At 41.6% G+C, this 23,613-nt stretch overlaps 1 protein-coding gene across 3 annotated transcripts in view; it reads left to right on the top strand.

The window, feature by feature from the left end:
- LOC120537530 (neuronal migration protein doublecortin-like) overlaps positions 1-23,613 on the top strand; it is a 182,386-nt gene that overhangs the window by 46,439 nt on the left and 112,334 nt on the right. For all 3 annotated transcript variants that reach the window (XM_039766540.1, XM_039766539.1, XM_039766541.1), the window contains exon 2: positions 17,801-18,230. In XM_039766540.1, the coding sequence (XP_039622474.1) occupies positions 17,867-18,230 (364 nt within the window). In that variant the 5' untranslated portion in view covers positions 17,801-17,866. The remainder of the gene's footprint in view (positions 1-17,800; positions 18,231-23,613) is intronic.

The raw sequence follows: 23,613 nt of genomic DNA, 5'->3' as shown, positions 1-23,613 counted from the left end.
ACGCTGACTGATTGATGGACTTTACCCTCCACACATTCAGCAACAAATACTTTTGTGCAGCACTAACATCACACTTGCATTCACTGATTTTATTTTTCTTTTTGTACCCATATATTCCTGTTCAGATTCATGAGTGAGCCGACGTCTGTTTTGAAACTCAGTGCCAGAGATGTAGACATTCAGAGATGAGTGTCACCCAAATGCCTGGTGCTCACAATCACAGGCACACATTTCATTCTGGGCAGATTATTACAACAGGTTAAATCTGGAGAATCAATGTGGACGAAGTGCCCTGGGCCAAGCCCTGTATGACAGTAATGGCAGGTGAGACTTGGTGGGAGTGTTGAAGGAGTGGTCTATTAATAAACGATGAGTGTAGAGTAGGCCCTCATAATTGAGTGGGCATACACAGTCCAGTAAAAATAATAGGAAAATACATGAACCTAAATTACTGCCAACAGAACTTTAAAAGAAATATCGCAATGTTGAGCCAGAACTCATTAGCTGTGTATGCCTTAATCACATGTGTTGTTTTTTTAAATCAATAATGAGATTTGCTGGGTATGTTTGTACTTATTTGTGGTTTGGACTCTCCTCTTTGTGAGCTTGACTTCTGAATTCTGCTCGCTCCTTCTGGTTATAAATCTGTTATTCTGACCCTGCTACTAAGGTTTAGTGTAGGTGGATGGTATTTGGTTAGATTTGGTTTCTTTAATTTTTTTTTTTTTGGGTTGAATAACTTTTTATTATTTTTTTTTATTATTTTAAATTATGGGGAATCTAATAGTTCTTTCATTTTTTATGAATAACTTCTGTTTAGATAATCCTAGTTGTTTTGGTCACCACCCAAAGCTCGCGAGGGTAGGAACGTAGGGTTGTGTCTCTTTGCCACTTAAATCCCTTTACTTCAGGTAGGACCTCATTTCCAACCTGGCGAGGGCACCCCACCCTTTTCCAGCTGAGATCCATGACTTCAGACTTGGAATTGCTGATCCTCATCCCAACTGCTTCACACTCAGCTGCAAACTAAACCAGTGCACACCTGAGGTTCACCACCTGATGATGCCAACAGCACCATATCATCAGCAAAAATCAGAGATGAGGTCCTGAGGTCACCGAACTTCACCCACTCCTTGACTGTGCCTAACAATTATGTTCTTAAAAATGATGAACAGGATTGGTGACAAAGGGCAACCTAGTTTGGGTGTCCCAAACCAAATGGGGAACAAGTTTTACTTACTGCCTGCAATCTAAACAAAGTTTTATGGGGACTAAATAGCTCATAACAGCAGGCCCAGTACCCCATATTCTCAAAGCACCCCTCACGGGACACTCTGAGGGTCACAGTCGTATGCCTTTTTCAAGTGCACAAAACATATGTACTGTAGACTGGTAGGGTAAAGAGATAGTCCAGTGTTCCATGACCAGGACATAATTCATCTTGTTCCTCCTGAGTCTGAGGTTAACCACCAGAGGGAGCCTCCTTTCTATCACCTTGGCATAGACCTTCCTAGAGAGGCTGAGTAGTGTGATCTCCTAATGTTTGAATACACCTTCTGGTCTGCCATCTTAAAAATACCAGCCCAGTTTGCCAATCCTGAGACACTGTCCCATACTTCCGTGGAATGCTAAAAAGGCATATTGATGAAGAAAGCTCAACAACATTCACATCCTTTAGGAACTTTGGGCAAATATCATCCACCCCTGGTATCCTTACCACTGAGGAGTGTTTTTAACTACCTCATCTTCAATGATTGTTGAATGCCCCTGTGTCCCCTGACTCTGCTTCCTCTAAGGAAGGTGTGGAACTGGGATCTAAGACGTCCTCTATGTGTTTTTTTCCACTCCTTGACTCTATCCATAGGAGATTCTTTAGTACTCCATCCCTGGTATACACAGCATGGGTGAAGCACTGCTTTTCTCCCCTGAGTCACCTGATGATTTGCCAGAATCGCTTTGAGGCCTCCCTGAACTCCTCCTACATCAGTTTTTGCTTCTGCAACTGCTATTGCCATGTTCTGCTTGATCTGTCAGCTGCCTTTAATGTTCCATAAGATGACCAAGTGGTGGAAATGCGTTTCCTTTGCAGGGTGTCTGGACTCAGTCTTAGAGATAGGATGAGGAGCACAGATATTTGCGAGGAACTCAAAGTAGATCCACTGGTCCTTTGCATTCAAAGACCTGAGCTGAGGTGGTTCAGGTATCTGGTTGGCATGCCTTATGGACACATCCCTGGGGCGGAGACCATGGGGCAGACCCAGGACACACTGGAGAGGTTATATTCAGTACAGATCGAATGAGATTTCATTACTGAGGATGACGTAAGATCACCTTGTTGTAGAAGGCACTGCAATGCCAAGACAATCTGTTTTAATAAATTTCAGTTTAGTTTGCCAGTCCTCAGTAGTCTGTTGGTTTAGAAACCCCTGCTGGTGTTTTGTTGATGATTTTGGCCTTCCCACTAAACCTTTTCTGTTTCCATGATCCATCACTTCTTAAATTATTTCTCAGGCTTGTGCTGCCTGTCATTCTGTTCCTAACAGAAGCCGCTTATGGCTTCAAGCATCAAATAAACCTTGGCTGCTGCAGTTTCAGAGAGAATAGAGAAGAATAGATTGCAGAAAGCAATACGCTGTTCCTGTACTATTTATGTTGTTTATCTGAAAAATAGTTTGAATTTTTTCCATTTTGCACTGCACTTAAAATCCCAAAATAGCAACATCTAACATTAAGCAATGCCTGTACCCAATGTAGGACTCTGAAGGGAGGTAAGACTGGGGGTTCAAGGAAAATGATGAAAAACTGAACAGGAATTCAAAAGGCGGATGACCAAACCAAAAGGGATTACTAGTCACATAACAAAATATTAAGACTCAACATTTCTCCTTAAAATAACATTCATAATAACATTCCACTTTCAAACCCACATAATCCACTTCTGGGCGGGGGACTCAAGTCTATTGCAGCAGAAAGTAGCCTTGAATCGCATTCTACACCATTACAAGGCCCATTCATTCACTCACAAACAAACACAGCTCATGTAACGATGTGGACAAGCAGGAAATGAGAGGGAAAGACTTCAAGAACATCTCTGTGGAGCAATTAAATGCAGCCTTACCAGTGCAGGGGTATAAAGTGGGCTTCATCTATAAATCTGGCGGCGTGTTGCTTTCAAGCGTAATGCTCAATCACTGCTATCATATACATTTTTTATGAGAGTGCAAATAATACACAAGCGATTTGACAGCATGACAGAAAAGCACTTATCTGCCATGAACAGAGTGGAGAATTTCAGTTATGTTTTTGCAAGATGGATATTTTTGCAGATGTCTGCAGTGACGCTGATCCCATGGGTGAGGAGATCCTTTTACAACGATTTTTACAACAACATGAAGCAATGGGCCTTGGTTATGGGTTGAGTCAGCATGTTTTCAAATGTTTGAATCCTAAATAGCACAATATAATGCAGAATACTTGCCAAAGATGTCCAAACACTATCAAAATTGTTTGGATTCCCAGTGGTTAATACTGCTTCCTGGTAGTTCCAGAGTCTTAGGCTTTATTTGTAGCCTGCTCACTGCCTGTGCGGAGTTTGCACCTCCTGTTTGTTCTTCTTTGTTCTTCTTCTTCTGCTCCTGTTTTCTCACACATCCATATTTGACAAATCTGTGCTGGCCGAGTAGCGAGAGGGTGCCTTGTGAAGGACCATCACTCTATCCACCTTTGGTTGATATCTTGCACCTTATGTGGTCTGAATAGAGATCTACTCACCGTGACCCTAAGTCTAAGTCAACACTATTCTGTTTTAATTTTAAAAAATGTATTTTTAACATCAACGATCTCCGTTGATATTAGCTTTTTCAAATTGTTTACAAAAGTATCTCAATCCACACTGAAATGACTGGAAACACATATGACATAGAAGTTTGCTTACACTGGACATTCCTGCATCATTGGAAGGGGTGGTAATGCTGTCAGCCATGGGATTTATTGCAAATCTGTAGTGAATGCTAAATTATTTGCCCATGAAATTAAAATGTATACAAGAAAGCAACACAACAAGGGCCATTGAAAGTAACTCCTCCATGCCTGCTGTGTTGGAATATGGTTTTCGTCTCTAAATAGTAACCAATCAGGTAATGAGCAGGGTCCAACCAAAGAAGAGCCATATAGTAACCATGAACCAATCAGAGTGCAATTACAGTCTGCCTTTTCTCAGATTCACATTGCAATACTGAAACTGCACTTTCAGATGTATCAGGTTGTGAAGACCTTTTTCAAAAGTCTCAATTTTCAGGGGTTGAAAACATTGGGATAATGTGAACAAAATGCAAAAATGGAGACCAATGTCTTCGCTTTTAAAGAAAATCTTAGCAGTGTGGGCTGGGCCTAAGATTGGAAAATGTGTACTTTAGTAAATGCATAATTTAATTAAGAAATTACATACAAGTAAGGGATTAACGAACGGTGAACACAATCTCTCAGAATAATAGGAAAAAAAAGAAAACTTCCTGGGCTTTCCCACAATTATGATTAGGAGTCATGAAAAGGGTTGAGGCCACTAAAATAAGCAACAAAAGCAGGCAAACCCAGAGGAGGCCTTTGATTTAGCGGCTCCACGGCTCAGAATAAGGAGTTGCATAGAAGGCAATCCAAAGTAAACAAATTAAAGCACAATCCAATAGAAGAATCCAAAAACAATTACAAAACCAGAAAAACCAATCAAAGAAAATGCATACTTAGAGAACTCCTCCAAACGCATTTAATCAACTGCTACTGTTCAATCTGTTTTCTAGGGGACATTTCAGCACAAGGATGGCCCTGATTTTTGGGGTACCACCCACAAGGGACAAAAGAGAACAATACATTACACAAAAATACTGAATTAAACTTAAATACCACAATATTCACAAAAATGTTATAAACATCTGAAACATAAAAAAATAGAAGTTAAGAAACAAAATAAACCTAAGCCAGGCAAAAACCCCTACAAAAGACATAATAGGATCTTACCCTGCTGGTCCGACAGGAGTAGTTCCCAAATATACCACTTCCAAATGACAAAATAATTGCACTCTTCCTTGTTCTTTCTTATTCTCTGTCTCTCTCAGTCCATCTGCCCCTTCTTCTTCCATTCACATGAGCCAGCCGACCTCATCTCGGTAAATCTCATCCACTGAGAAGGTAGTGAACCCCATGCCAGAACGATCCCTGGAATGATTTTTGGTTCAGTAGTGGCCCACTAAACCTACAAGCAGTAGCTCACAAGGGTTACCTGAAATACTAAGCAGCCTTTAAAGGGTCCAGACCTCTAAGGAAACTTCTCCTTGGCTTTGGGGGCCATACCTATTAAAGGTGGTGTGCATCTATTGCCATCTGCTGTCCTTCAACAAATACTCAATGGCCATAAGGTTGTGGATGTCCTCCAATCCTAGTGTTCAGTCTGTACACATTTATGTCACAGTTCACTGCAGTGTTCAGACTTTATGGCCACTAAAAAAACAAATCAGTCCCACCTATGAATTATCCATAAAGTATGTTGTATTTTCAATGTAGGTGCACTGTTCTCCTTTTGTATGTTTGTGCTTTTGATCCAAGTATGCCAAAATGTGCAGATGAAAAATGTTTTAGAACAGGTGGCAGGATGCACATGTTCATCACCCAGGATTGTGCAGAGCATGAAATCAAATAGCACCGCTGCGTTTGCCTCTGCTGTTTAATGCCCATAGCTAATTACCAATTCCAAACTGATGCTTCCTCAAAATAAGGTATCTTTACATGCAGAAAAAAATGATAAATTGATTCTTACTCTAACAGCATGTTCTCTCCTGTCCAGTTAGTAACCTCACATTAAAATTAATTAATGTGTAACTTAGTACACACCATGCACAGCTAAGTCTCCACCATCACAGTTCCCACACAATAATACCACAGTATGTTATGTCTGGCTACTGAAACATTTTACAGTCATCTTTGTTTTATATAGTACCTTTCCATACTAAAGACCACCTCTACGTACCTGACAGGTCTACAGAACTACAGTACAGTTTTTTAGATATGCTTTTGTATAATGTAGTTGAGCTAGGATCAGTGTCTCTAGATTTGCACTAACAAATGTGTGGCTTTCACTTTGGTACCTTCACTACTCGGTCATGCAGCCTTTTTCGAAAAACATTTATGTTATAACTGATCACCAGCCCAATATGTAATATAAGGACAGTGGACCATTTCCTAAAAGAGAGCCAACAACTCCTTTCCACCAAGTCACAGACTATGTGCAGATCCCACATGTTCAGGCAAGAGAGAAGTGGTCTGCTTAACCCTGTTCTTGAATGGTGTTGGGTCTTATCCTCAATGGGGTGGAGTCAGCTTACAGAATAGAAATGCAATGATTGGTGGACTGGTGTAAGTATAACAATCTGTCTTTTAACATGGGTACAAAGAAAGAGATGATTGTGGACTTCAAGAAGGCCCATGCTGACCACACCCTATTGTGTATCGATAGCTCTGCAGTGGAACTGGGCAAGAGAAGCAAATTCCTTGGTGTTCACCTAGCTGCTGACCTTATTTGGTCAATTTCCAGTACATTCATAGCCAAGAATGCACAACAGCATTTCCATTTCCTTCGGTGGTTCAGAAAGAAAAAATCTAACTCTCCTTATTCTTAAAACATTCTACAGGGGCACCTTCGAGAGCATTTTGACTGTTGTGTCACATCTGGTTTGAAAACTGCAGTGTTTCTGACCGCAAGGTCCTATAATGGAAGGTTTATATGGCAGAAAAGATCCCTGGGACCTCTCTGCCCTCCATTAAAGACATTTTTATTAAGCATAGCATCTGTATGACTGCTTCCACCCCTTCCACATTTTCTTTGTCCCACTTCAATCTGACAGGTAGTACCATTACATCCAACTGAGCTTTACCAGGTCCTGCTACAGCTTCTACCAGTTGGTTGCCCAGACTCTGAATTCTGTGCTGTGCCTTCCTAGTAGCTTATTTATAGGCAGTACATTTGTTTACACTTGTTAATACTGTTATTTTTTATTATTAGTTATTATCATGTATTTATTTATATATTATTATCTATTTCAATTTAATGCTATGTATTCATTAATTAATTTATTTATTATAGTATAGTATAGCACAGTTCATTACTTGTCTTGCATTTGTTGAGTTTTTATGTATATCTTGCACTGCATCCCTGGGGAATGTTATTTCATACGACTGTTTGCTTCAATACTGTACATGAATGGTATGACCATAAAGTCACGAGACATGACTTGAAAATGGGCTACCGGGTGCAACCTTCACAGTTAGTTGCCAAACTCTGCCACTACAACTCCTTGCCAGCTCTCCTTGGAGATATCAAAAGACACTTGCTGAGCCTCAGTTGTAGGGGTGAACATTGCTTGCTTTCACCCAAAATGTTTCTCTGTCTCACCTGTGTTAGCGTCCATGCCAGTTGCCAGTACATTTGCATAGATTATCTCCTCTGACTCGTTCTCATGTGGTTCTCTTGTTTTTTCCTGAAGGCTTCTTATCAGAGTTTCCCTTGTCCTGTGCTAACCTGGTTATGCTCTTGAATCTAGCACCCTCTTTCCTACTCCCTTCAATAATATTTGGTGTGTGTTGTGATTAATAAGATGATGCATACTACTGTATATCAAACAATCTAATTTTAAAGTATATTTACAGTATATATACTCATTTTTGACATTCTTGCCTTTTCTTAAAGTGGGTTAAGTTTGAGGAAGGGCAAGAGCATTTTGTCTCTTTTGAACCACAGAGTCACTTCTAGAGCAGCCTCAGGATTCTTGACACATTGAGGGCAGTATTTCTCTTCTCTTCTCTTCTCTTCTCTCCCTGTTGCTTTTAGTAGTTAAGTTCAGAGGAAAGTAAGCAGAAGTGCTGAAAGGCCATGGGCACCTTGCTCTTTGCATGTGAAGTTGCAATTTCTGTATGCCCAGTAGTATTTTAGACTACTTGGGCACATGGTTTTTGTTCTGGTTAAAGTTTCTGGCACTCAGAGCTGTCATGGCAAGTCAAAGTGCTATAGGAAATATGAGCTTCTCGACGGAAGATTTTACATAAACTCCTTTCCAAGTGGTAGCAAACAGTGATACAATTTGGAGAAAGTTTTGTTGATTGAATGTGTGATATAATGCTGAACTCTCACCTCATTTAGTTTCATTATAACAGAATAATCCCATTAAAATTATATTTTGCCTGTTTCATTTATGGAGCCAACCCGGACACATACAGGCGGACATGTTGTTCTTCAACCACCACATGTGTTTATTTACAATATTTACAATACTTATGGTCACTAAGACCCAGTCTTTTATGCAGTCCCCGGATGAGCACCAGGTGTTCCCGGCATTCCTCCCTTGGCCACGCCCCAGCGTGGCAGAAGGGCCAGCTGTCCTCCCGGCAGCTCTCCGGGTGCTGTCCTAAATCTTCCCCCCAGCACTTCCTGGTGTGGCGGAAGTGCTGGGGTAACAGGTCCCCAAGGCATTGGGGCACATCCTGGCGGTGACCACGGGCCCCTACAGGGTGGAGCTTCCATGCCCTGTACCCGTGGCCCCCAGAGCAACCAGGAAGGCGGCCCCCACGTAATCCAGGGTGGGCTTTGACCCTCTTCCGGTCCCTCACGGCGTCCCGGCTGGGTCGTTGCCCCTGGCATCCCTGACATATTGTACAAGAATAAATCAAAAAGTAAAGGCAATTTGAAAATTACGCGGTGACCGTAACGAATAGAAGCTGACGCAATACAACATGTTGGGTAGTTTGAAGACGCACTGTGCTGTGTTCTGCCGTTAGTCAGAAAAACAGCAACTGAACTAAACGCTCTATTTTTACACAAAGTAGCAACTGAACAGAAAACTCTTTCTAAAAAAGACTAAGAAAAGGCAGTCACTCAGTCCCCCCAACCCCTGCACAAAATAAGCGCACACACCTGGCTTTCTTTATGCTAGTAGGGTGCACAGTTTCTTCAAACACAGAAAATGTTGCTAATTCATACAAGCTCAAAGTCAATTTCCATGGGAATCAAAATTTACCTGGAGCTGCAAACAGACTGGCTATACAAAGAATTTGAAGGTCCTGTTAGACTTTCTAACAATATTAAATACTGCTATGCCTTTTAGCTTTCCCAAGATTCACTGCATTTCTGCTGGCATAACAAGATTTTCAGGCTTAGGCCTACCGCTTGAAATTTTCCAGTTGTATCTCCCATACAGCATGCTATAGGAGAGGGGACAGTGACAGGTCATGAAAACCATTTGCAGAACGTTTATGAAAGACATCAAGCAGAAATTAATGGGGATTATGTTGTCCAAAATGGGCCCTTTTGGCTCCAATGTTAACCAAGGTTAATGTAAAACCGAGGAGAGAATCATTGTTTTGAAGCATGGATATTCTTTATGCTGTTGGGGTTGGTCTCTGTGTCACTTCCTGGAAGATTAAATGCTATTTGAATGTGAAACAAATTAAGCAAAATTGCTAGAAATCCTGGGTAAAAAACAGGATTGTTTGAAAACATTTATATTCTAGTAGAAGAATGATCTAAATATACCATCAAAGACAAACCACAATGACTTCAAATAAGAAAGGCAGTGTTTTGAGCTGTACTCTTCCTCAATCCCATCAAAAATACCTGGGACCATTGATCCTCATCTAACTTGAGGGAGCTGGAGCAAACGTACAAAGAGGACTAGTCAAAAATGAGCACTGAGCATCCCAGGTTTGCAAGGCTGGGAGAGACCTACGGTATCCTAGAAGATGCATGGTTCTAATTTCCTTCAAAGATTCCTCTAATATTACTTAACTTACTGAGACTGGGTACTTAACGAACCACTTCTTTTATGTTTTACTTGTATAATTAATTTTCTCCATGTATTGTCCCCTTGTAATGATGCGGATTTTGGTGAAGGCTGATGAACATTAGCTTTTGAAATCCAAGGTCCAAGATGTCTCCGGGCAGGAAATTGAGTCTCTAGCTATCATTTTTTCTCTGATAAAACCCTAAAAGTTGTTGATCACTTTCAACATCCCAAAAGAAAATGATTGCACATTTTTCTGGACTTTTTATTTTGTTTTTGCAGTCCAGCAGGGGATTTTGAGGGAGCAGTATTCATTTCTCTAATTTGTTTACAAGTTACTTTTCATTTTAACTATGATTTTTTTTCTCTTCATATTATGGCACTACGTTGTTTTGTAGCTTGCCCTACCATCTCATTTATGGTTGCCTCTTTGTTTTCTATGAAGTAACAACATGAACATGCAATGTGGGAAGTCATCATTGCGACAGTATAAATGTCAGAATTGTGCACTTTCTGGTTGTCCAAGCTTGTAGGTACCATTCAGTTTAGATCTATAGCGTACTTTCTAGTTTGTTCATGGCTTATGCATTTCTTGTTCTTGTTTCTTAGACTATGACTTTGTTTAGTATTTGTAGCTTGTCATATTGGTTAACCAAATATACCTTTCATTTTTTGACTTGTGGTCCTTTTATTTTTGACTGTGTTTCAATTCTTGATCTTTAATTAAATTCACTACACCTTTACCCATTGCTGTAAGAACAACAATTCATTAATTCATTAATAGTTAGGTTCTTGTGGGATTCTGAGAACTTCGATCTCATGAAGGAAAAAAGGCTAACAGTCTATAAAGTTGTTTGCTACCTAGCTCTCCTGTATGAATTACATACTATCTGCATGCAATTTCTTAAAGTAATTCCACCAGTGTCCCCTCCAGAAGACTGTCTGTAAAATCTGGTAGAATCACCATACCAGTTCCAGCATCCATATGGTGACAAAGACAACCAGCATTGAAAAACTTGACTCAATAAAGCCAAGTTTATGGTATGGGCCAACTCCTGACACCCCATATAAAACCCTACAGTCAGAGGTAAGCCAGAGACACCCTCAAGGCCTACCTTACAAATGGCCAGATCAACATCGATACCAGGGAGGTGATAGCATGAATCATGAAGTTGTACATCACTTTGAGAGTAACACAAAAGAGAAAGAGTAGAAACCACACTGGCAAAGTCAGACCCCAACATCTACTGTATTTCTGGAAATCACTCCTAAAAGAAGCAATGAGTCCCACTGTTTCAAACTTTGATACAACTATCAGATTCCTCAGGCTTCTAAGACCACACAATTAACCATGATGGGTTTTTCAAGTGATAATCGATGACAATTTGTTTATAAGAATATAATTTTAAAAATGTCTTTGATATTATGGAGTTGTTTTGACATGGTAGGGTCCTAGTATAGCCCCATTTTCCCCTTTATACTCTTTATGACCTCAGGCAACAAGATTGTGTACTTAAACAGGCAGGATAGAAAGCAACACCAATCTAATTGCAGATAAAATGTAAATTAGCAGAGTAAAAGGAGTGTTGGTAAAATAGTAGAATGCAACCTAAGCAGAAGTCCACCTTATGCTCACATGGCTACTACCAGGTGGCTCTCTTTCTTAGTATGTTAATTGGTTTCTGGTCCGGCTTGGTTTTTGCACCTGAGCAGTCTTTGAATGGAAGAGAAAGAGAGAGGTCCTGGCTTCCTTCATGGATGGAACAATGGAGAAATACAGATGGAGATGGCCTCTCCTCAAGATGAAAAATGGCAGAGAGCAGCACGCCTTTACAGGCCTCATTTACTGTACATATTCCTTGACACACCTCTTGTACTACTGGCCGTGTAGTTCTCAGTGTAAGGAGACTCAGCCCGCCAGTCCAGTGCTAGTCAGTCAGTAGTCACTTCCTGCTTGTTCTGATTTGGTATTTTCAGCTAGAGGCTAAACACCTGCATACAAATATCTTAGCTTGATCTGGTAAGTCATAAATGTCCCCAGACATGGACTGGCTCGCTTCCCTAAATTATAAATTTAGATTTTGTTAAAAATTAATTAAAAGTACAGTGGAACCTCGTTTTGCGTGCATAATTCGTTCCGGAAACGTGCTCTCAATCCAAAGCACTCGTATATCAAAGTCATGTAAGTCAAAGTAAGAAATCATGGAAACTGAGATGATTTGTTCCACAACCCAAAACTATTCATATAAAAATGATTAATACAAAATATAAAGTAAAAATATTTTAAAGTAAAAATTTTTTTTTTTTTTTTACCGTGTCCTGTTCGGCTGTGAAGCAATCAGAATTGATGTCTGAATGCTGGCGACTAGCCTTACAGTTTTTCTCTCAGGTGAAGCGTTACAGCTTCTGCTGACGTCACGCCTGATACCAAAACTTTATTAAAAATATTTTTAGATGTTTTAAGATTCGAACCGGACACGGAGACAAAAGTGAAAGAAAAAGAAGAGAGAGAAGGAAGAGATGGAGGTAAAGGGGGAGGGGGGGTTTCTTATAGAATAAACAATAAATGAACCAGAATCCGCTTCTAGACCTGCAGAAAGAGAGGGGAAACAAACAAACCACAAGACAAAAACATTGCTGCATCAGCTACATGAAGATATATAAAAATGTTTGCTGACAATCATACAGTAATTATTACTGAGGCATTTAGGGCCACCACAACCTTAGATCATGTGCTGAAGATGTCCAAGTCATACTTATGAAATCACCATGTGAGCACCTGTGTGTGTACGCACGCTTGTATGTGTAAGGTTTCTCTATAGGAGCATCCAATAGTGAGTGTGAAGGGCCACAGACCTGCCCCCAAAACGTGCGGAAGATGGAGGAGTTCCAAGCCCAGAGATCCAGAGGTCACCCCAGAGCGGAGACCCCAGGGAGGCCGTCACCAGAGAAGCCCCAACCCCCACCCGAGGCGCAGAGGATCACCCGGGGTCACAACCAGCAGCCGGCAGAGTCCCGGGAGATATCAACGGCAAGCCCTCAGGCCCCCACGCAGCCGCTCTCCCCCGAGTCGGCCGGGGCCCGGAACCCAGCAGCCCGGGACCCGAGGCGACCCACCCGCCGAGGATCCAACAGAGCCCAGGGAACCAGATCCCACCAGGCAGCCACCGGGAGCGACCAGACAGATGCTTAAGGCAGGGGAGGGTAGGCAAAGATGTTGTAGTATTGCCAGATGTCCCAGGAGAAGGGAGGAGTCCAAAACCCCACCTGACATATACAGTCACACACAAACACAGTCATACACTCCCTCCCTCATGCTCTCACATACACATACAACCCAAGACTTACAAGGATGTACGCCAGACACCCATTCACACTCCCCACACACCACCTACCTAACTCTGGTCCCGGTGCTGCCGTACCTGAGGTACAGCCATTCCTGGACGTCAGAGTTAGCCCGTTCCGCAGGGGTAATAGTGAGCAGGCACCCCATCCAACGTAGAGCAAAGCAACCCACCACTCCAGACCACAGGCAGACGGCCAGCTCCCACTCCTAGCCTCCAGCCCCGGCAGCTAACTGAGAACAGAGGTGTAATAAGACCTCTAGTCTCCCTCCGCCTGCTCTAATGTAGTGTTGGTGTGTGCTGATAAGGTGCATTTTGTGGTTGGGGCGCAGGCAGTGCCGGCACCATGTGGCCTACACCAGCTGATGCCAACACACAGCCCCACCTCCCCCCCAAAACTCTCCGTGACTAGGTGCAGTTTAAAATTGGAAGTGGACACCGCACTCGGAGTGAGGCTGAAATTTCCCCACCGGATGCCGTTGAGTGTGCCCACTCCCAAGGCCCTAAGTGTGCATTTGTGTGGAATGTTTTTTGTGGAAGTGTTTAATGTGCAAATAAAATTGGGGTGTAGGCTGCCACAGGACTGCGGAAACGGGATCCATACCCGCACCCCCTGACTTACCCACACCCCAAGGCCCTATGTGCATGTTTGTGTGATGATGTGAAGGAGCAGGAGGAGGGAAATGTCTGAGGATGGGGAGGAACGGCTGAGGGGCCTGAGCCCTCCAGGGAGCCAGCTCCCCTACTGGCCCCAATAGGCACCTCCGTTCCCAAAATCCACCCGGGCACGGAGGCCCCAGCCTATCTAGCCATGGCCCGAAGCAGCAGCATCACAGAGCCCCACGGAGTCTGAGGCCACCAACCCACACCACCCCAGCAGAATATTTACTCCCATCCCCACATTTACTCAACATTCAGATTAAGTAAGACATAAGACACCCAGGATAAAGCTGGATCCTCCCCCTCCCGGACATCCCCCTCCCCCATGGTGGAACTGCCGCACGTTCCGGCCCTCTTCCCGGCAGCGTACATGCCAGGACCCAATCCCCAAGGCCCCACCCATATCCCCATCCGGGACGGCCGCCCCAAACCCTAAGCCACCAGGCCCACACCCAGACCAACCCAGGGGCATTGCGCCACTAGGCAGCGACCGCAGCCACCGTCAAGACCCCTAAGGCCCTACACACAACCACCAGAAGCCCACCCCCGGAGGTAACCCAAGCACCACCAGAGTCGGGCAGCAGCCCCCCAGCCCAAGACCCCCCAAGTGAACCCACCCCAGGGATCCTCCAGATACTCCAAGCTCAGACTCTCCACCACATCAACCACAGCATCCCGCAGGACCATATCAATGACCCTCCATCATCGCTATGTGATGGAACCGATCAAAGGAGCCCAGAGAGATTGATTTGAAGTGGAGGCAGAGGCTGTCTCAAGTGTAATATGATCCAATAAAAGATTTCTATACTGGTTAATGCAAAGATTATCTTTGTTTTTCCAGTTTATGAGGATAGTTTTCTTAGCGATGCATATGGCAGTGAGAACCACGTGAACCAAATTTGTTTCAATCGGGACATCCTCTAGGTTCCCCAGCAAGCAAAATGAGGGGGAAGTTGGGATATCACATTTCAGACACTTTGACAGGTCTTCACATACTCTATACCAGAATCTCTGAACAGGTGGACATGACCACAGTGCGTGGATATAACTGTCAGGAATGTTGTCTGTGCAGTGTGTGCAGGTGTCAGATGGCACAAATCCCATCCTGAACATCCGATGACCTGTATAGTGTACTCTGTGTAGAATTTTGTATTGAATTAGTTGTAAATTGGGGTTTCTGATCGTTTTAAAAGTTTTTAAACAGGTTTGGGACCAGAAAGTCTGATCAAAGCTAACTAATAGATCCTCCTCCCATTTGCCTATAGGAATTGCTATTGTATCATCTATTTTGGTCAATGTTTTATATACTTTAGACAGTAATTTGGGGTGTTTGAGATTACAGAAGTCTAATACCCTTGATGGTGTTTGTAATTCTACTTTAAGATTAAATTTTTCTTTAACTACTGATTTAATTTGGAGATATTCTAAAAATCTATTCTTGTCTATCCCAAATTGGGAGACTATTCTGTTAAATGGAATGAAATCCAATCCTTCAACTATGTGTTCCATGTATAGAATTCCTTTACTTTTCCAGTATGGGAGGTTCATCATTTTATTGTTTTGCAATATGTCAGGATTATTCCAGATGGGTGTAACCTACACTTTACCTTTGAAAAGAATCATGGCTGGTGTGAGTGATTTTCTAAATTCTTGTGGGATTCCACCCAATGGGACGACATGCGGAAGAACGTCTCAAAGCAATCGCAGTCTCCCAGCACTGTAAAAAGCAATTCCAGAAAGATCGCGGACATGCTATAAGCACCTGTCGTCAGTGGGTGATACAAGGAACAAGGAACATTATAAATGCGCTGGGCACATTACTACCTGGCCACGACCCTGCCTGACTGCTGTGTCTGTGTATAGGAGAGTGGCAGATCCTGCTACAATAAATTACTGCACTGTTGCTATTTCAAGCTGAATAAAGCTGGTGGTGCAAGACGGGGACTCGCACGTCACAGCACACACATGCGCGCGTGCGCATGCGCGCACACACACACACACAGTCACAATGCTGTAGTAAACGGTATACGCTCGTACGGATGTTGACTATATGAGTGAGGCACGCTGACTCAGACAGAGAATAGGAGACGATTGCCCACAATCCCTCAGCAAGAGAGAGAGAGAGATAAGAACCATTAGCTCAGTTGTGATTACATGACGCTCAGCAGACAAAGTGTATACATACTACTCGTATTGCAAAATGTCGCTCGTTTATCAAGTCAAAATTAATTAAAAATTTTAGCTCATCTTGCAAAACACTCGTAAACCAAGTTACTCGCAAACCGAGGTTCCACTGTATATCAGTCTCTACAGTATGCTAGATATTGCTCTTCATATATGCCATATGTTACATATGTAAATATATGTACATTACATTTACACTTAAATATATACATATTTTCATCCACATACATTTCAGCTAACTAGCTAAATACATTTTTTTAATTCTAGACAATTAAATATTAATTTACACATGTTAAGTGATCATAAGCCACTGGAGACACAATTAAATCAGTTACAAGCAGTATTCCAAAAATGACTTTGATAAATAATTTAAATAAATGTTTCAGTGAATGGGTGTAATAAAGCTATTATTTCTTTTAAGGCTGCATGGCTCATGTTTAGTAAGAATGCAGACTCTTGACAGGTCTTTAAAGAGCAAACCGTTGCTTCATGTCTAGTCACTTGGCAGCATAGCAGTTGTATTATTTTGTCAAACGCGCACTCCAAACGCAGACAGTCCTTTTGATGCACACTCTGATGATGGGAAAGGTTACATTTTAATTGAAGGTGATAAAACAGTTGGAATTTACTTCATATCAGTGTCTCTTCTGTCTGAAGAAATGCTTATTATCACCTAAGGTAGCACATGGAATGGTTCTGAAATAACATCTGATATGCAGCCAAATAAACAGAAAGCACATTTTTTTTTTTTTAAGGTGCAACTTAAGCATAATGCTTATTTTTTTATTTTTATTAATTTTATTACAATCCATACAAAGCAATCAAGATTTTACAAAAAGAAAAATTGAGTTAAGAACAAATCGATCCCCACCCCTGAGAGAGAGAGCAAGCCGAATAACGTTAAATTTAAGGCTTGTAAACATACTTAATTTAAAAAAAAATTCTCTGTGCTTTATAAACTTATTTTAAAATATTACTGATTAGATCCTGCCATGTTCTGAAAAAGGTCTGTACAGATCCTCTAACTGAGTATTTGATTCTTTCCAATTTCAAATAATATAACACATCGGTTTCCCACTGACTTAAAAGAGGAGAGTTTGGGTTCTTCCAGTTTATCAGAATGAGTCTGCGTGCCAACAGTGTAGTGAATGCAATCACAGTTTGTTTGTCTTTCTCCACTTTAAGACCCTCTGGAAGAACACCAAACACAGCTGTTAATGGGTTAGGAGGGATTGTGAGTCCAAGGCTGTCTGACAGGTAATTAAAAATTTTTGTCCAGAATAATGTTAATTTGGTGCAGGCCCAGAACATGTAGCCTAGTGAGGCTGGACCTTGGTTGCAACGTTCGCAGGTTGGGTCATGCCCTGGAAACATTTTGGAGAGTTTTAGTCAAGACAGATGTGCTCGATATATAATTTTAAGTTGTATAATTGTATGCTTTGCGCATATGGAGCTTGAGTGAATTCTCTGCATTGCTACCTTCCACTCCTTTTCTGATATATTAATTGAGAGATCTTTTTCCCAGTGTCCTCTTGGATCTTTGAAAGGGAGGGATTGTAAAAGGATTTTATATATTGTAGAGATGGTGTCTAAGTCCTTGAGATTGAGCAATAATTTTTCCAGCATGGTTGAGGGTGCAAGATGAGGAAAATCAGAAAGCACATTTTAAATAATTTTCTGCTGAACTTAAGGTGGGACACAAATAAAAAAAAAAAAATCAATGAAATGTTGTGTTTTGTTTCCTGTTAGTTAGAATTGTATTCTAAAATGTCCATTTTACATTTGTTTTAGGGCCTTCTACAATCAAACTCTGCTGAAGCCACCATACATCCTCCAACCTGGTTTAAATCTTGAAACATGGAGCTAGATTTTGGACACTTCGACGAAAGAGACAAATCCTCCCGGACAACAAAAGGACCCCGCATGAATGGACTGCCGAGCCCTACTCACAGTGCCCACTGCAGTTTCTACCGCACTCGCACCTTGCAAACACTTACCAGTGAGAAGAAGGCGAAAAAGGTGCGCTTCTACCGCAATGGTGACCGCTATTTTAAGGGCATCGTATACGCAGTAGCCACGGACAGATTCCGTACTTTTGATGCTCTTCTGGCAGATCTCACTCGCTCCTTGTCTGACCATATTAACCTGCCACAAGGTGTCCGTTTCATTTTTACTATTGATGGCAACCACAAAATTACATCCATGGATGAACTGGAGGAAGGTTAGTGATCTGCTTTTGTTGAATATACTGGAATGGGAAAATGGTGAGGTGGAGCAATATAGATATGCAACGTTAGGCTCAATTTGTTTGAATCAGTTTTTTTTGTGATTCATTTTTTATTTTTATCAATTAATTTAACATACACATAAAGATGGCCAATTGAAAAATAAGAACTCAGTATACCCCAAATAGCACCTGGTTCCCTCACACAAACCAATCCCCCCATATCCGGCATTCCCAAGAGCCTTTCAGCAGAATTAAAACTGATCAATGCATAAATAAAGAGAAAGAAAATAAATAGGTAACAAAAGGGCTAAGACCATCGTCAAATTAACATAAGTGTGCTGTAACTGAGATGTCAATGGGCATCAGATGATTTAGTTTTATTTTTGAAATTTAGGTAGACCAGCTATCAATGGAGTCTAAGGATGTTCCATTAATCCGAGAGGAGATAGTTCCAAATGAATTATATTAAGAAAGGAAGATTGAAAATTGTCAAAAGAAAGAAGGTCAGGAGACTTCCCACGAGTGGCAAGAAGTTATTTAGTTGCTATCATACCAAGACAGAGCAGTTCATACTGGTGAGAAGTGAGAGAAAGCTTTGAAAGGTCCAACAGAAGTAGAATTTGAGGAACAGGAATGATGTTTACACACAGAAAGGAAGGGAGAAACTGGCTTCTCTGTAACCAGAAGGAGAGAGCAGGAGGGCAATGCCAGAAAAAATGGATGAAGGTGCCAGGTAAACCATGAGAACATAAAAGACAAAGTGAATCAGGAGCAAGAGCCATGAGGAAACGTGTATGGGGAGTATGGTAAAGACTATGGAATATTTTGAGTTGGGTGAACTGGTAGTCAGGGTTTCACATTTTTAAACTATTTTGCCAGCAGAGAGGAGAATCCAGTGGAGCAAGATCACAGGACCATAGTGGGATTAATGGAAGAGATTTATAGAATAAAGAGTGGCGGCAGGCCTCTTTGAAGAAGAAAACAAAGAAAACAGCAGGTGCAAAGGAATTGGATCAGAGAATGAGAGTTAAAAGAGCAATAATAATTTTAGAATGAGATTGTATGTTCCATCATGACTATAATGATGATACTAATATGAGTAATTAAACAATTGTTCACTCTGTTAGACACAAACAGCCTTAACATCTTTTCTTCTCTCTTGATTGTTGAATGAGATTTCATGAATATGTTTAGGCTACCTTTGTTTTGCATTACAATGTGTAATAGCAAACTCTGTCTTGCACTTCTCACACTTTGTTCCTTCCTGTAGCTGTCCTCCTTAGTCATGTTCTGACGTGGTTTTTGTTCATATAGATTATTTGAGGGATCTTTTGTGTACAGCGGTGCTGCAGTTACCCTCTGTGCCTAACAATTCCAGTGTCTGGGGTATCAGCAATATCCCCGGTTGTTGTCTGCATGCATTTCCTCCAGCTCCACCATTTAGGTGAACTAGGTGGTTGCCTGAGGTGGCAAAATTTGGAGGGAAGTGCCTGCCTTAAGCATCTGTCTGGTCGCTCCCGGTGGCTGCCTGGTGGGATCTGGTTCCCTGGGCTCTGTTGGGTCCTCGGCGGGGTGGGTCGCCCTTGGGTCCCGGGCTGCTGGGTTCCGGGCCAGGCCGACTCGGGAGAGCGGCTGCGGGCGGGCCTGAGGGCTTGCCGTGATATCTCCGGGACTCTGCCGGCTGCTGGTTGTGACCCCGGGTGATCCTCTGCGCCTCGGGTGGGGGTTGGGGCTTCTCTGGTGACGGCCTCCCTGGGGTCTCCGCGTCTGGGGTGACCTCTGGATCTCTGGGCTTGGAACTCCCTCCATCTTCCGCACGTTTTTGGGGGCAGGTCTGTGGCCCTTCACACTCACTATTGGATGCTCCTATAGAGAAACCTTACACATACAAGCGTGCGTACACACACAGGTGCTCACATGGTGATTTCATAAGTATGACTTGGACATCTTCAGCACATGATCTAAGGTTGTGGTGGCCCTAAATGCCTCAGTAATAATTACTGTATGATTGTCAGCAAACATTTTTACTTTTATATATCTTCATGTAGCTGATGCAGCAATGTTTTTGTCTTGTGGTTTTTTTTTTTCCCCCCCTCTCTTTCTGCAGGTCTAGAAGCGGATTCTGGTTCATTTATTGTTTATTCTATACGAACCCCCCCCTCCCCCTTTACCTCCATCTCTTCCTTCTCTCATTTTCTTTCACTTTTGTCTCCGTGTCCGGTTCGAATCTTAAAAACATCTAAAAATATTTTTAATAAAGTTTTGGTATCAGGCGTGACGTCAGCAGAAGCTGTAACGCTCCACCTGAGAGAAAAACTGTAAGGCTAGTCGCCAGCATTCAGACATCAATTCTGATTGCTTCACAGCCGAACAGGACACGGTATAAAAAAAAATTTGGAGGGAAGTGGCATTTTTTTAAAGAGTACAAATTTACGACCACTCAGATCCAATACAACTATCTGACTGCCACTGGAATTGTTTAACATTACTTTTGTTTCATAGTACTGTTTACTCTCTTTACATGTTCTTATTTATTTCCATCAGGTATAGGTTTGTTGTTTTAGTTTGCATTAGATGGGCAAAAACCATAGGCTACAATATCTTTCTACTATATAATAAAACTCTAAAGTCTACATGTCCAGTCCCTCTGAGTAATCTGGTTGGTCAGTTTGGCTTTGGTGACATGACAAAAGAGAAAGTGCGAGTATGAGACGCACAAGGAGAAGGAGACACACTGTCAGAGAGTCACCTTCAAAGATGGAACGTATTAAACCTGACGGAAGGTGAGAAAGGCAACTCAAAAATAAGAACACATTCAAGAATGGGAGTGCTGGTGAAGAAACATTCATAAACTCACAAATACCAAGGGAAAGTGCACATAGGACAAGAGATAGCAAATATTTTTTAATTATTCTATTACCTGTCTTTGACAGGTAGCGTAGCAAGTAAATAATAATCCAACAATAACAAGATCAACAACAATAATGATAATGATAATAACTGGCGTAGCATTGGACACACAGAGACGACAAAGTAAAATTAAACAAACAAAACAGCCACAGGACTGTGGCTCTTCAATATAGTGCTAAAGACCCATTTAATTCAAACTGTAATCATCTCTCAAATGGGCTCAAATTAAAACTTGACTTAAAACTTGGCAAATATCACCAAAATCTATGAGATTCTCACTCGGTATGCTAAATAAATTCTTCACCGTCCGTTTCTCAGTGGAAAAACTCTCTGACGTCATCCATTGATTGGATAGTTGTATTACTTTACCTGCATACGTTAGCAAGGGGAGAAACATTGGAATCATGGTTAAATGTTTAAAGATAATCATTATACTTCAGTTTTATTGAATTTTGTGATTATATTAATTATATTCATTTTGTTTCTGTAAACTAAATGAAATGTGAATGCTCATGGAGCTTTCTTGGTAGGATTATAACTAGATTTTCACCATCACCATAAACTGCCTGTTAAGATATTGGTTTAAATACAGCACCATAGGACATGGTTATACTTTAAGCGAAAATTTGATTATGTGATACATTTTTTTTTTCCTTTAGAGAATCATTAAATGCAATTAATCAATAAATAAAGCCTGTTAATCGAGTCCACTTCCTACATATTTTCAGCAATGTGACCCCTCAAGCGCATGTTTTTCTGAGTCAGTCTTGTAAACAGATGTTGCTATAAGAGATCACACATTCCCTTCAACATTCTCATATTGTATTATAAATACACTGCTTTGTATGCAGACCCTTCACATTTGATTCTTCCCACTCCCAGATCATCACTTGTGTCCCCGGGTTTCTATTTTCTGGCAGTGATGATTCCACTCAAAGCAAAGTGGGTGGCAGGGCGGCATTTACAATTTTGACTAGAGTTGCAAAAATGCTACAGCCAGTTGTGCGCCAGGGCTCTCCATCACAAACGCTTGCATGTTATATTAATTGGCGATTCCAAATTGCCCCTTGGTGGAAATGTGCAGGTGTGGACCCTTAAATGGAACGGTATCATGTCCAGGACTGTTTCCTGCCTTGTGCCAATTGCTGTCAGGCTAAGATCTGGTGACCCTGAATTGGACTAAATGGTCTGAGAATGTGTTACAAGTAATTATGTCTTCTATTGTTTTTATTTTGAAATATCAATACAAAATGTCCAATGAGGGAATTGTGGACTCTGGAAATCGCCTCAGACCCCCAAACCCCAGACACAATTCTTTTTTTTTGTTCTGTTTCTTTCCTTAAGTAGGTTTCTTTATCACAATATATTATAACTCAATTTAAATACAATCCCATACGTTTTCTTTTCTTTTTTTTTTGCTTTCTTTCCTTCCTGTCCTTACCACCACTCCAGGAGAGCTTTGTCTCACTCCACTCCCAATTCACCTGGCTGAGCTTGTAAGCACTTGCAGGGCAGATGGATTAGGGCAGGGAAGCTGCTCCCCCATGAGCTCCTTCCAGTGGTCCCAATAGGTCTCTGACAGATCTGCACACTCCCATTACAATGACCATGCCATCCAGACTGGAGCAGCTGCAATCCAATGTAATAAGAGGACATATTAACCCAGCAGGCAGTAACTACTGCACATCCATTGTATTGATGTCCCATCAAGGAAAGGCAGAGCATCCCGGCCAGGTTGCACATCCATTCATGAGGTCCTTCACAGCCTGTTATCTCAAAGTAATTATCAGGCTAGTTTGAGGCGATTTCTTGTTTTTAAGGACCGATTCTACTGAGAATGTCGTATAGAATTCCTTTTGTTAGGTCTTAAACGAGATTTTAAAAGTTCTGCTCTCGGCAGATCATTTAGTTGAGCGTCTGCTCCAGAACCTTGTAATTGTCCTACTTACTGTTGTGTAGTTTAACTTGACGGTTTTATTTTGTATTGTGCTTTTCCTCAAAATAAAGCCATTCAATCTGGACTCACTTTTCTGGCTGGCACTTTCTCTGTTTCAACTAGAGACATGACAAAGTGTGTCAGAAATCGATAAAAAGATATGACAGCTTTGAGCTGAAAAAATAGGGCTTTGTTTTATTTATGAGTCACTTAAAAATATATAATGTAATATGCTCCATGCTGCTTAATCCAGGGGGATGGAGCCTACAATGGCAACATCTGGATAGGTGCAAGGCAGGCCAAAACACTGGGCAGGACGCCAGTCTATTTCAGGTCCGACTCATGCGCCCACAGGCCAATTTGAAATTGATGTATAACCTAACCTGCATGTCTTTGGGAGAATGGCAGAAAACACAGAACATAAGAAATTTAACAAACAAGAGGAAACCAATCAGTACATCAGGCCTGTTTGTTTAGCTAAAAGCTAAGTCGTCCCAATATCTCATCCAGATACTTCTTAAAGGTTGTCAA

Source organism: Polypterus senegalus, chromosome 10 (assembly GCF_016835505.1).
Source record: "Polypterus senegalus isolate Bchr_013 chromosome 10, ASM1683550v1, whole genome shotgun sequence".
Classification (NCBI taxonomy): Eukaryota; Metazoa; Chordata; class Cladistia; order Polypteriformes; family Polypteridae; genus Polypterus; species Polypterus senegalus.
Note: the sequence above shows the minus strand (reverse complement) of the source record. Positions and strands in the feature narration are given on the sequence as shown.